We start from the raw sequence: 14159 nt of genomic DNA on the forward strand, positions 1-14159 counted from the left end.
AATATTCCTTTTTAGTCATACATGCGTGTAACGACATGAGAGTGAGCACATGGTGACAGAATTTCTTTTCTTTCTTTCTCACCGTTTCTTAAAATGATATACATTTAAAATGATTATAATTAAAAGCTAATATATTTGTAATAAAAACACATCAAAACTTACCATAATATATTTAAGAGTGTGCATGTGGCAAGTCCTCCTAGTACAGCTCTTCTGAACCATAAGACCTGTCCAAAATACTTTAATTACAATGTAGAATTCTCATGACACACAGTTTAGTGTACAACAAAAGGGATTAATATGATATTAAGCATAATAATATTACCTGTGTTTTAACATGGGAGATTTCTGAAAATAAAAAAGGCATGACGTTGACAATCCCACCTGATAGAGAGAAACATATTTAGTCAAGATAATGTTGACATTTCTAAACCAATGTAAAATGATTTTAAATAAAATGTTTTAGCTTAATGAACAACCTAAACTTACCATACATTTTTTTTTTTTTTTTTGAAAGCATAACCTATTCAAGCTGATTCTGTTAAATTAAAGATCATTTTTTAATTTAATAAAACCAAATTTAGATGTAACAACATGAAACATTTTTTGTTACCTCACAAAACATTTACAGGGATTTATCAAATGTATTTAATGGCTACAAGGTGTTAACGGGATAGTTCACCCAAAAATGAAAATTATCCCATGATTTACTCACACTCAAGATGACGCTCTACGCACTGTTCTTGAGCTAATCTGACCCTGCTCTGTGATTTTACATGGCCTACCAGTTCATGGCTGAGTTGCTGTTGTTCCCAATCGCTTACACTTTGCTATGATACCGCTAACAGTTGACCGTGGAATATTTAGTAGTGAGGAAATTTCACAAATGGCCTTATTGCACAGGTGGCAACCTATCACGGTACCACAATTGAATTCACTGAGCTCCTGAGAGTGACCCATTCTTTCACATATGTTTGCAGAAGCAATCTGCATGCCTAGGTGCTTGATTTTATACACCTGTGGCCATGGAAGTGATTGGAACACCTGAATTCAATGATTTGGAGGGGTGTCCCAATACTTTTGGCAATATAGTGTACATTCAGAAATATCCATGCTCTCCAAAGATTTATAATAGTAGTGCTCTGGGGGCCTGTTTTGAATCCAAAAATAAATGCATCAATCCATCATAAATATAATCCATCCGGGTCCAGGGGGTTAATAATGGCCTTCTTTAAAAAAAAAAAAAAAAAAAAAACCTTTTACAAATTTTAAACTTTATAATCTAAAAAAAATAGCTTCTGCCAGACGACTGTACGCATACTGCACAAGTCGCATTGCGCCAAATGAGTACCCTGACGCAATGTGTGACGTAGGATGTAGGAGTATCGTAAGCTTTGATGAATCTTGCGGTTTAAACAAATGGGGCTGTACAACAAACTGAAGCGCTTCTCTTTTAATCCTCTTTAAATCCAACATTTCTCTTTAAAATTTCTCGTTTTAAACTTCTAATTCATGACCGGTGTTTTGTTTTCCTCTATCCTCTGTGCGTCCATGTTTGTCATCGATCAGAGTTCACTCATCTGCCGCAAATCGATGCATATGCTTTATTAATACCCTGGAGCTGTATGTATTATTTTTTTATGCTAGATGGATGCACATATTTTGGGCTTCAAAGCACGCCCCCCATTCACTACCATTATAAATCTGATATTTTTAAAGGATTTTTTTTTTTGTTAGTCTGAAAGAAGGGAGGGTGAGTAAATCATAGGATCATTTTCATTTTGGGGTGAACTAACCCTTTAAATAAACACCATTCCAATTCATTCCTCTGGCTGGCTTAATAAATGATAATTAAAACAAAAATACTGCACACAATTATATTCCCTGAACTGTGAATAAGCTTTTCAGGAACAACTTGTCACTAATAAGAAATTGTCCTGTAAAGTACTATTGTTCATTAGACGAACTGTAGGCTGTTTACAGTTTCCATAAAGAAACTTGCCACATTAATTTAAAACGTGTGGTCACAGTTGTGAGTTCACTGACATTTTAAAATGGCTTCAAATGAGGCTCATCCAATCAGAATTGGTCTAAATGAATCTGTCCATTTTAAAAGTCTACTCTCAGTGTTAGTAATAAAAAAAATCTAGGGAATTGAGAGCAGCTCTATAAATGTTCTCTTAAAAGTGCTGACAGTCACAACTGTGTTTTCTCTTGCACCAAATGAAAATCATCAGTAAGATAAATACGAACGAGGAGCAGGGGACTAAACCCAGTACATTACAACAGATGGCGCACAGCGAAAGGTAAGAGCCCTTGTAATTGCAGATGCTCCCAAGAGCCCAGAGCCGGATTTCAGACAAATAAACCAAACGGTAGGCCCTTGTGAGACTGCTCCACTTTTTGTACCTATTCTACAGCATCTGCATTAACCAAGCAGTTACTAACAACCTTGTGACCGCCGCACAGTATGCTGACATGTGCATTGTAAGTGTTTTTTTTTTTTTTTTTTTTTTGAAAAATGCGCTCAGTTTGATACCGGGCCAGCTCATTCCCTTCTTGTCAGCTGGAACGGAGACAGATAGACTCCCCTAGCTGTCACTATAAACAAAGCCTGGCCTTGTGACTCCTTAAAAGCAGACGCCCATTAGGTGCCTGGAGGTTCCACAGGGGCGTGTGCTGGGCCCTTTAAAAAAAGCAGTTGAGCAAGCAGCTGTCTATTCAAAGGTGTCACAGTGGCTTTGGCTGTAAATGAGAGCAAGGAGATGTGTGAGACTCTCGCAGGCGGATTTTGTTTGTTCTGTTGACAGGAGCCTCCTGCAGGCCAGCGGGGTTTGGCTGCCTCAGGACCTTACAGCTCTGAGTGTGGCAGCCAATTAACAGGATTAGAGAGAGGGACAGAGAGAGAATTCCCTGGACTCCTGGCTAACATCTACATTGTCACAGTGATAAGGTTCGAGAGGTACTTTCATTAACTGCTCAGCACACCAGCTGCGATGAACACACACTGGTGTCTCTAGGTTTCAAATCTCTTCACTAAACCAAAACAAACTGACTCGCCACTGCCCACACACTATACGAACAGAGAAACAAAAGATCTTCCTCCTGGAATATACTGGCATCAGAAAGCATTTGGATACTTCAGTTCAACTTAAAAATGTATGAATACCATTCCATTACATAAAATACTAATCAAAATAAGTGCCTATAAAAACTATAATTGTATATAAGTGGTACTAAAATATCTCATGTGAGTGACAGATTGCTGGAGGGGAGGGATTATTGCCTAGTCCTCGCACTGGTGCACTTGTCTTCACAGTAGATAAATAAAATAATGATAAATAATTTATAATAAACACTGCAAAATTGCATTACAAAATAATAAGAATTTTTGATTTTTATTTGATGATGTCCTTAAAAGCCACTTGATGTTTTGTTTCTGATGCAATGAAACTAAGTTTTTGTGTGTGACATAAGTGTCCAAATACTTTTTGGGGGAAAACAACAAGAGAGGTTTGTCTTACCGAGAGCGACTGTTCCCATTAGAAAAGGTTTCCCGATTTGGCTGAAGTCATTCGTGGTCTCATGGTGAACTTCTGAACCCACAACAAATGTCACGGCCACCTTGGGGCAAAGAAATTATGACAGGCTGTAAGACGCACGGCACAGAGCTTCCGATGTAATCCAGCCCACCAATAGATTCTCATTTCAAATGACATTTGCAGGGATATACAAAAGCAAAGAAAAAGTGCAATGACAAATGTCTTGGTAGTTTCTGTCAAGGGTTACTGTGGAAATGCCTTGGGGGAGCACAACCAAAAAGTGTTTTACCACAAATTGATAGTTTTTAATGTCATAACCACTGAAATTGAGAAAGAGATGAGATGCAATATATAATGTGATACAAGATACAATGTGAAAGATGAGAGAGAGAGAGAGAGAGAGAGAGAGAGTGTGAGAGAGAACAACAATAGTCCTTGACCTGGATATTTGTGGTGCATGTCTAGCTCACAGCTGAAATAATATTTACAGACACTATGTGATAAACATGCTGCATCATTGGGATAATTTTTATTAGCTAAATGATTTGAGGTGACACAGCCCTGTCAGTGCAATTTTAATCCAGTACAATTAAATCTATTTGTTTAGTATTTGGGAACACACAAAATAAGCATTCATTTATGCAGCCAAGCAACTAGAAAAGTTGAATGAGATTTGAATCTAGATTTTTTTTTTCACCTTTTATTTATTTATTTATTGTTTTGTTTTTGTTGTTTTCATTCAGAGGGCCAATCATTTAAACCAATGCAATTGTTGATAAGTTAATTCAAAATAATGCCATGTTTTCCAAACTTTTATTTATTTATTGTTTTGTTTTTGTTGTTTTCATTCAGAGGACCAATCATTTAAACCAATGCAGTTGTTGATAAGTTAATTCAAAATAATGCCATGTTTTCCAAACCGTCAATGAATACAATGTGAATATACATTATCATTTTCATTTATAATGCACTAATATAACAAATAATAAAAGTAAAAACCTTTATGCATTTTTTTTAAATTAAATAATAAATAAATAATAATAATAATAATAATTTAATATATATGAAACATGACACGAGAAAACTTTCAATTTTAGGTTGACAATGAAAATCACGACATTTCTGAAACGATTCATCAAGGGACAGTATGAACTGATTCACATAAATGAATCAAACTCTCCAAATCTAACGCAACTTTTCTACTGAAGACGACGCTATTAAACTATCTCTTTCTTAACACGTTCATACTAGTGAGTTGGCATACTAGGAATTGTGGTTGCACTCTCTTTAGTAGAAATAAAAGGCAAATAGAAAGCACATTTCATTCACACTATGCACACCACGCGATTTTAAGAACTGCACGAGTGTCTCAGGCCTACAACCTACATCATTTCAATATGCATGAAATTGATATTTATTGACATTTCAGATAAAGTATTGGCAATTACCTTGTCTATTTTTGCTCCAACAAAGAAACCACAGCAAAATCAACTGTTGCGCGTCTCTGAGCAACACGTCGTGTATTGTTCCTGAATGAATCAGTATCAACGAATCACTTGAGTGAATGATTCCACGATTCTCCTATAATACTCTTGCCGCCACCTACAGGCGAAACGAATAATCACCAGTATTATACTATCGTATGAGACATATTCTAATAAAAGTCTATTATTTGCCAGTTAAATAATAATAGAAAACACATAACTAACAACACTTCTGCGACTTTAAAATAGACTGTTCAAAATGCATCATGAGAATGCCATGTAAACGTGTCTCTTTCCGGTGATATGCAAAATGAGAGATTCGAATCTTATTTGGCGCAGTTATTATTGTGTTCCAGGAAATCACAGGACCTTCCTGTTGTGTTAACCCCAATTCTCACTATAGTCTGATTGCCAGAATACCCTACATGACTGCCCACGGGAGGACGATAGTACAGAGCAGAGGGGCTGCTCTTCTATCGGGAGATGACAGCCCACCTGCGCGGCCAGACTCAGTGTGCAGCCGCGTCCGAGCTGTGAGATTGTTAATGGAATTTTGCAGCACTACGTGCCCGTGAGAGAGCAATGAGAACCTCCTCAGAAACAGCCTGCCTACATCTCACTGCCCACACATGCAGGGCCAGGAAATTACTCCCAATGAAGGCGGACATTTCACTCCCTCTGTAGCTCACTGAAAGGAGACCGACAAATCTATACAGGCAGACTTGTATACACACAAGTCTTAAATTTATACAAAAATAAACTTTATAGGCCTATACACATACATGCATTTAACATATTAAGCAGGCTATTCCATTTGGTTCATGTAATTTATGATACTTTATGATTACTAAACTTTCAAAAATATGAGCAAGGTTGCATGATTTTGATCAAAATACTGTAAAAAAAAACAAAACAAAAAAAAAAAAATCTATTAATATATTTTTAATTGTTTAAAATTACTCCAGTCTTCAGTGTCACATGATCCCTTAGAAATCATTCTAATATGCTGATTTGCTGTTCAAGAAACAATCTCTTGTTCAAAGTTGTGCCACACACACACACACACACACACACACACACACACACACACACACACACACACACACACACACACACACACACACACACACACACACACATACATAGTGCACAACATAAAATGAGTACACTCACTGAACAAATACAAAAGATGTATTTTCTTAATGATTCCTAATACAATTCATGGAAAGATGGTGAAACTGAAATGTATTAAAAATAATTTAATACAAACAGAGAAATATATGTCAATAATATCCATAAAATAAGTAAATTTGTCAAATTTGTTTAGTTCTCCTAAATGGCAGCTGTGAAGTGATAACTCTCTCCAAAAGAGTTTGAAATCTATAGAATGTACCCTGGTTGTGTATTTATTATTATTATTATTATTATTAAATTTTATTTTTTTAGATAAATGCCAAGAAGCGGAATTATATCAGTGTCAGTGTCATTTAAAAGTTTGGTATTGGTAAGATTTTTAAAATGTTTTTGAAAGAAGTCTCTTTAGCTTATCAAGGCTGCATTTATTTGATCAAAAATACATTAAACATAGTAACATTGTGAAATAATATTACAATTTAAAATTATGGAGGACCTACTAGAATATTATACATTTTTTGCATTAAATCTCATTTCTGCAATGCCTCATTTAAACAAAATTGACTAATTTACTTATTTTACAGATATTCGTGACATATATGAAGGATTGCAGAAATGAGTAAACCCTAGATTTGTCACATCTGTCCTGTTTAATTCCTGGAGGATGACCTCCTTAAATGCTCTGGGGCCGTATTCACAAAATATTTTACCACTTATCTTAACACTAAGAGTTCTCCTAAATGGCAGTAAAATTTCTTAGCTAAGAGTTTTCTATTAAAACCTATTCACAAAGCTGCTGAGACCAACTTTTACTAAGGAATAGAGATGCCCACAGTGATTGGCTGATGGGGAGGAGTTTCTGTCAGCGATTTAATCATAGAAATATTGTAGAATAAGGTATCATGTTGCCATATACAAATAAAGATTTTAAAATAAAAATGTTGCCATATTCAATTAAAGGTTTTAAAATGTAGGCTAAGTGTCACTAATTAAACTAGTATATGTTCAGCTAGTTGTCCGCCTCTTACATGTTTGCATCTTGAGAGATTGCAGAATTCGAGTAACAAATTATGTTTTATAAACAAAGTTTTGGAGGAGCGCATTCAAATGGTCTATCTAATCAGCTTGAGTGGAGGTATATATACACAGATGAGAGCCGACTCACATAGTTACCTCGACAGTTTTCTGCATCCGTCCACCACCTCACTTTCGGCTGGCTGGGGATATGAGGAGAACTCTTGATTTGAGCGAAATTCCAAGCTCTGATCCCTCGATCCCCTTGGACAGCACGCCAAATACGCTTATTATATAAACTTTTTTACTTTTACTATTTGATCATTTGTAAATGTGAACTAGTGAAAACAACTGCCACAGGTTATCAGGCATTATTATTTATTTATTCATTAAAGATTTATTTTTGCCTTTTTATAGATTCAAATCTATAAATCAAAATATGTATTGCATTTATGAAGAAAAGGCTTAGCACCCAACGCTCTAACGCTATTGCCTCAATGGTATACAGTGTCTTTGGGTGGATTACTATGGCGGATTGGCACCAACAATCATTTTAGGACTGTTTTTGATTTTGTCTTAGTGACTTAGGATTGCACTTGACTACTCCTAGCGTTTCACAGATTTAGGAGCTAGTTTTAGCGCTAAAGTGCTTTGTGAAATACTCTTAGAGCAAAACATTTAGAGTTTACACGCCCATTATTTTTAAGAGTTTCTCCTAAACCGGCAAGTTAGGAGCTACTTTTAGCCTTAAGATGTTTTGTGAATACGGCCCCTGATCTGTAATGGGGAGTGTTGCTCAACTCGTCTCTACAGAATCCCCTTAAGACTGAGTGAAATACATGTCCACAGAAGGGTTTTCACTTTGGGAAAATTCATATCGTCATTGTCATGTAAAAAAAAAAAAAAAGCCCAACAATGCAGGGAATGAGGATAGGGTAGCATCTTCCATTTCAAGTTTATGTATTTTTTTTTATATACATTCTTGGTCTCTCTCTCTATATATATTTACACATAAACATACATATACACACACATGTGTGTGTGGGAACTTTTTCAGGATTTGACAAAAAAAAAAAAATATATGAAATTGTAATCTTTAACATTATAAATCTTTTACTGTTAGGTTTGATTTAATCCAACCTTGAGGATTAAAAAGTAAAAAGTATTAATTAAAAAATACTGACACCCATCTTGATTCTTGAAATCTTGATTGATTGATAACATTATGTGACGAGCAGGGCGGGCAAGAGCCGTGAGGGAACGGCGCGAGGCCGGTGACGCAAGTGATAACGAGCATCACCTGCAAGGCCTTGAGTCTCTCACGGAGGAGCTCCGGGAGCATAAAGGGAGGAGCGACTACAGTGAAGGACGAGAGAGGACCAGGCCTGGACTTTATCCAATGTAACACAGTTCGTATGTGCGGGAAGGAGGCGGCGGAACCCGGCGAATGTTAAAACAATAATCTTTAATAAAATAAACAAAGAACCAAACGAAAGTAATGCCGACAGACCCTCGTGGACATCTGCCGGCCACACAAACATAATAAAACAAAAAAAAGTCCAGGTCTGGTCCTCTCTCATCCTTCATGGCACTTCCGGTTGAGGGCAGCCGGCAGCGAGTCCGCCGTCCCCTGCTCCTCCCCTTCATGGCGGATGGTAGCAGGCTCTGGCCCACGGTGGACGACGGCACTCCTCTGTTACCTCCAGGATGGCAGCCACCCCACCTCGTCCCAGGAGCACGGCATCCGGGTCTCTGTCCCACATTTCACCAGGCTCCAGTACCACCGCCGGGGGCAGCCTCTCACGGTCTTCACTCCCGCGCTGCCCCGAACTCCACAGCACTGCGATCCCCCTCAGCAGCAAGTGCTCTCAAAAAGCATGTCCCTCCTTCCTCCTGGGTTTCGGCATCAATGCAACACAGTTTGTATGTACGGAAAGAAGGAGGTGGGAACCGGCGAACGTTAAAACAATAATTAATCTTTAATCGTCACACATCTGTTCTGCATTTTTAACGTGTATATGGCCTTAAATTATCTAAGTGGAATTTACGGGTGACAAATATTTCTATAACCATATATTTCAGAATATGAATTAGCTTTTTTTTCCCTGTGAAATTGTAATTCACAGAGGTTTTGAATGAAAACAAGAGGAAAAGCTGGTATAGAGAGTATCTTTTGTTTGTAAGAAATCATTTCACTTTTAAGGACCAGAAACGAGTGACCTGGTTTACTGAGAAGATATTCCATTAGATGCACACATGTGGCTTTGTGCTCTGATGGAAAAAAAAAAATAAGATGACATAAAAGTGGCTTTCTTTTTCCTTTTAAAAGGCTTGGATGGTGGAGGGAGACCAAGCAAAGACTGTGATTAGCCCCTTTCTAACTTGACATTGTCAAAAATCTCAATTGAGGTCTGAGAAAATGAAGTGTAAAAGCACATATTACCCAACAGAGGCTGTTCACTCAAATCTCATGGCTTTGTCTGAGAGTGCCCATCTACCCAACCCTTCAACATCTCTCCTCATTCGCTGTTCACTCCTGTTGTTTTGAGCACTGCTGGAGTCGCAAATAGGGTGGGAAAGGGCAGAGGTCCTTTATCCCGTCAGGATTAACCCCTCATAACTAAGGTTATGCATTAGTGGAAGAGAAGAATGCAATTTCCTTCAATGTTTGAGATAACATCCATAAATACACAAACATTCACTCTCACTATGATAATAGACACAAAGTACACAAACTGATATAGTCAGACAACAATACGCACATCCGTCGACCAAACACCTTTAGCGCTTTCTAAGTAAAGCAAATCCTCTCTAAATGCATGAAGGCCACTTCAGCGGCTCCAATCTTCTAATGCACACAGGGGACCAGATGATGGACTGAGTGAATCCATTTCACGGAGCATCAGACTAGAGGGAGAGATGGTGGAGCAAGAGGACAGGTGGTTGGGGAAGCTGACATCTTAACCCCCTCGTCTGGTACATCGCAATCTTCTCTCCCTCTTTTGTCTGCACACTTTTGAGCGAGAGAAAACATGACACAAATTTGCTTTCGCTCTTCAGCTGAGCCGATATATACACCCTGACAGACCGGAGCAACAGAAGTTGTTCTTCATCATGCAAGTCAAATTACGGTAGTTACACTCACTGAAAAGTTCTACATTGCTTTGCTGTACTGACGGCTGAACACAGCCCGCTGTGAAGTGATAATAACCCTCTCCAAAAGAGTTTGAAATCTATAGAATGTACCCTGGTTGTGTATTTTTTTTATTATTATTATTTATTTTTTTAGATAAATGGCAAGAGGGGGAATGATACATATCAGTATCAATGTCATTTAAAGGTTTGGTATCGGTAAGATTTTTAAAATGTTTTTGAAAGAAGTCTCTTTAGTGAAATAATATTACAATTTAAAAGAGCTGTTTTCTATTTTAACATATTTTAAAATGTAATATATTTCTGTGATGGCAAAGCTGAAGTTTCAGCATCATTATTCCAGTCTTCAGTGTCACATGATCCTTCAGAAATCATTCTAATATTCTTGCTACTCATGAAACATTTATTTTTTATCAATTTTGAAAACAGTTGTGCTGCTTCATATTTTTGTGGAAATCTTGATAAATGAATTTCATATATCAAGGTGAACATTGATAAATTTTGATGAATACAAGTTCAAAAGAACAGCATTTATTTGAAATAGAAATGTGTTGTACCAATGTAAAAGTCTTTACTGTTTTTGATAAATTTAATGAAACTTTGCCGAATAAAAAAGTATTAATATCTTGCTAAAAAGTCTTGATTTAAAACTTGTTCCAAGTTTGTACAACAAGACTAGAACAGGTTCTTACCTTGAAGTTCTAACAGAATTAAGAAAACCCCAACAAAATTAAACTCACTCAAATTAATGAATTTCTTTCTGTTACTAAATGTGATGTAGGCATTCAAACCTCCACTTCAGCACAAAGTTAGCCACAGAAGCTCCAGCATAACAGAAAGTCTTATAAACTGAACACTAAACCATGACTATTAAAATAAAATTTTAAAAATAAATATCAGGAAAATAACAAGAACTACAAACAAACTGTCTAGCTTCAATTGTCAACAAAAATGATTCATTATGGATTAAGGTAACTTCCATTTCACAAATTTAAGTGGATTGAATTTAAAGTCGTGACAAAATGTTTAGGGATTGTGACTATTTAACTCATTAATCAAGTAAAGCAGCAAAAATATTTTTTTTAATTCTTCAACTGTGCTCATGAAAATAAGTGAAAAAGTGACAAATTTATTGTAAAAATTCTCAGCTTGATTATTTTATGAATAATAACATTTTGACTGATTTGCAATATCATGCTTGATTATATTCCAATAAACAGAGACAGAGCAGAAAAAAAAAAAAAAAAAAAAAAAAAAAATGTTCCTAAAAGTGAAAAATGAATGTGGCTTCCCGCTGAGGCAGTGATGCAGTGTAAATGGCCTATTTTATCTTTGCCTCTCAAAGGGTGAGGTATAAATACTCTCTTGACCATCTTGCAAAATGGGACACAAACCACAGGTAAGAGGAAAAGAGTGGATGTTATTTTGAGTTTTTGAAAGAAGCAATACTAAAGAGTGTACAGCTCTCAGACAAAGAAGTCATTTCCGATCTCTTCAAATGATAAAATAAGCAATAAAAAGTGTAGTGAACTTTTCGTGTGTCCATTTTAAAGGACAGCGATTCAGCTATTGCACATTGAAGGCTTTGATGTTTTATTAATAGAGCTGCACAGAGAAACGGGTGTACATCTACTCTACTGGGGCATGTGGGCTGAGCCAGACAGCTGACAGCACAGCAGAGAGTCTGGTCTCCTGACATTGATCTGTTTGGTTTGTGCAGTCTTCTCTACAGAACCGTATCAGCACAGAGCTTCTGTCTTCGCTCCAAAACCAGCACAAATCAATGAGATAAAATGCAAATACATGTAAAATCAACTTTGTTGTTGGTCATAAACAATAGTTTAATGTTGGACTTGTTACTTGAGCTATAAAAAAAATTAATAGAATCACAATTTTACTACTTAACCTTTAATCTGAGTGGTCAAATATTTTTTACTGAAAAATTTTATACATTTTATAGATTTCCATGCCAACATACCTTACCTTAATGAATCCATAAACCTATTAAAGTCGATACAAAATCTGATTCATTCTGAAGTTTTTTTTTATTTTTTTATACATTTTATTAATTTACTGAATTTTTTTAATGTAAAGTTCTGAAATAGTATCAAGTATATATTTTTTTTCAGATACAATTTTGTATTGTGAGAGGGGAAATATAAGTGACTTATATTGGTCTTATATTATCCAGTATTTAATATAAAGGTAATAATAGTAGTATTAATAATAAATACCATAATGCTTTTTTTTTTTTTTTTTACAGTGTTATTAACTGCATAGTCTCAGCCTCAGTCGTTAACGTCCATGGGCAGTTGTCTGAACGTCTAATGCATATGGCACACAAAATTGGAAACACATCAAGAGTTTCAAAGTCGTCATCTGATGAATTTAATTCTACGGGATTTCCGGGAGACGGGTGTCGCGTTCTTGAACAGTCCGCCTGGAAACGATGCCGTGACGCCAAAAGAAAGCCATGCTTGTAATTACTATTGTGTACAGATTACCTTGACACTTCAGTGTATTCAATCTGGTTTAAGCTAGGTAGCGGCGTTTCATCACTTGGCTTTTAGTGTTTGTTTCCCATGCACAAGAGTAAATAACAGCACTTAATATGTGGGGGTGTGGTAGGGTTTTGCCTATTGGCCCAGCGAGAAAGTTCAGGTGCTCCCGATGGCCAGTCAATCTAAGCCTAATCAAAGGCCCCCCTCCTTGCTCGGGCACTGGCACTTTAGCTCTCACCTTCATCTCTAATGAATCCCTCCAGCTCCTAAGCTCTGCCTACGGTGGCCCAGCCCACCTTTTCAGTTCCACTTTTGCCGGTTCCCTTCAGCTCCTCCTTGGGCTTCCTAGTCTCCAGCCTCCTCGGCTCCTCCTTGGGCTTCCTGGTCTCCAGCACCGGCTCCACCTCAGGGCTCCAAGCACATAACTCCACCTTGGCCTGTTGACCCATTGACTTCACCTTGGCTCCATGCTCCCTCGTCTCCACCATGGACCCTCATCCCTCAGGCTCTGCCTTGGTCAGACATCACCCTGGTTTCGCCAAGACACTCCAGGCCTCCAGCTGTCCCTCTGCCTTCCACCCCTTCGATCTTGTATTTAAGACCTCGGGTTTGTCCAGGTCTTTGTGCAGTATTATCTTTGTCTACACTGCATTGCAAAGCTGTTACATTTTCTCCTGCACCTAAGCCTTGTTCTTTATTGGAGAACCTGCTTTGTTTGTGTTTTTGGTTATAATGTAAACTGGCTGTCAGATTCATCTCTCCTCCTCTTCCTTGCCTGACCCACTGTAACACTGATGGCAAAGCTGAATTTTCAGCAGCCATTACTCTTCTTCAGTGTCACATGATCCTTCAAAAATCATTCTAATATGCTGATTTGGTGTTTAATAAACATTTCTTAATATTATCATCAATGTTAAAAATAGTTGTGCTGCTTCAATTTGTGGGGGGGAAACTGTGATACATTTTTTCAGGATTCTTTAACTAGAAAGTTCAAAAGATCAGCATTTATTGAAAATATATATATTTTAACATTATAAATGTTTTTACTGTCACTTTTGATTTTACAGCATCCTTGTGTCACAGTTATGTTCAATTTGTATAGTTATCATGGACTTTGGTTTGTTTTCATTTGTCACTATGGACACCCGTGACACCATGCTGAATACAAGTATTAGTTTCTTAAAAAAAATAAAAATAATCTGACCTCAAACTTTTGAACGCTAGTGTAAATTTACAAAAAAAATTGACTTTATGTCTAGAAAAATTTCTAGAAATGCCCTTGCTTGTCTGAAATGAGAATTGAACAGAAAGGTGTACTGTGCCAGACTTCC

At 37.0% G+C, this 14159-nt stretch overlaps 1 protein-coding gene across 1 annotated transcript in view; it reads right to left on the bottom strand.

The window, feature by feature from the left end:
* si:ch211-51h4.2 (uncharacterized) overlaps positions 1 to 14159 on the bottom strand; it is a 136560-nt gene that overhangs the window by 70107 nt on the left and 52294 nt on the right. The window contains exons 4-6 of the mRNA XM_067387355.1: positions 3525 to 3624; positions 326 to 384; positions 163 to 227 (exon numbers count right to left, since the gene is read on the bottom strand). Coding sequence (XP_067243456.1) covers positions 163 to 227; positions 326 to 384; positions 3525 to 3624 — 224 coding nt within the window. The remainder of the gene's footprint in view (positions 1 to 162; positions 228 to 325; positions 385 to 3524; positions 3625 to 14159) is intronic.

The sequence above is a fragment of the Chanodichthys erythropterus genome, chromosome 6, assembly GCF_024489055.1.
Source record: "Chanodichthys erythropterus isolate Z2021 chromosome 6, ASM2448905v1, whole genome shotgun sequence".
Taxonomy (NCBI): Eukaryota; Metazoa; Chordata; class Actinopteri; order Cypriniformes; family Xenocyprididae; genus Chanodichthys; species Chanodichthys erythropterus.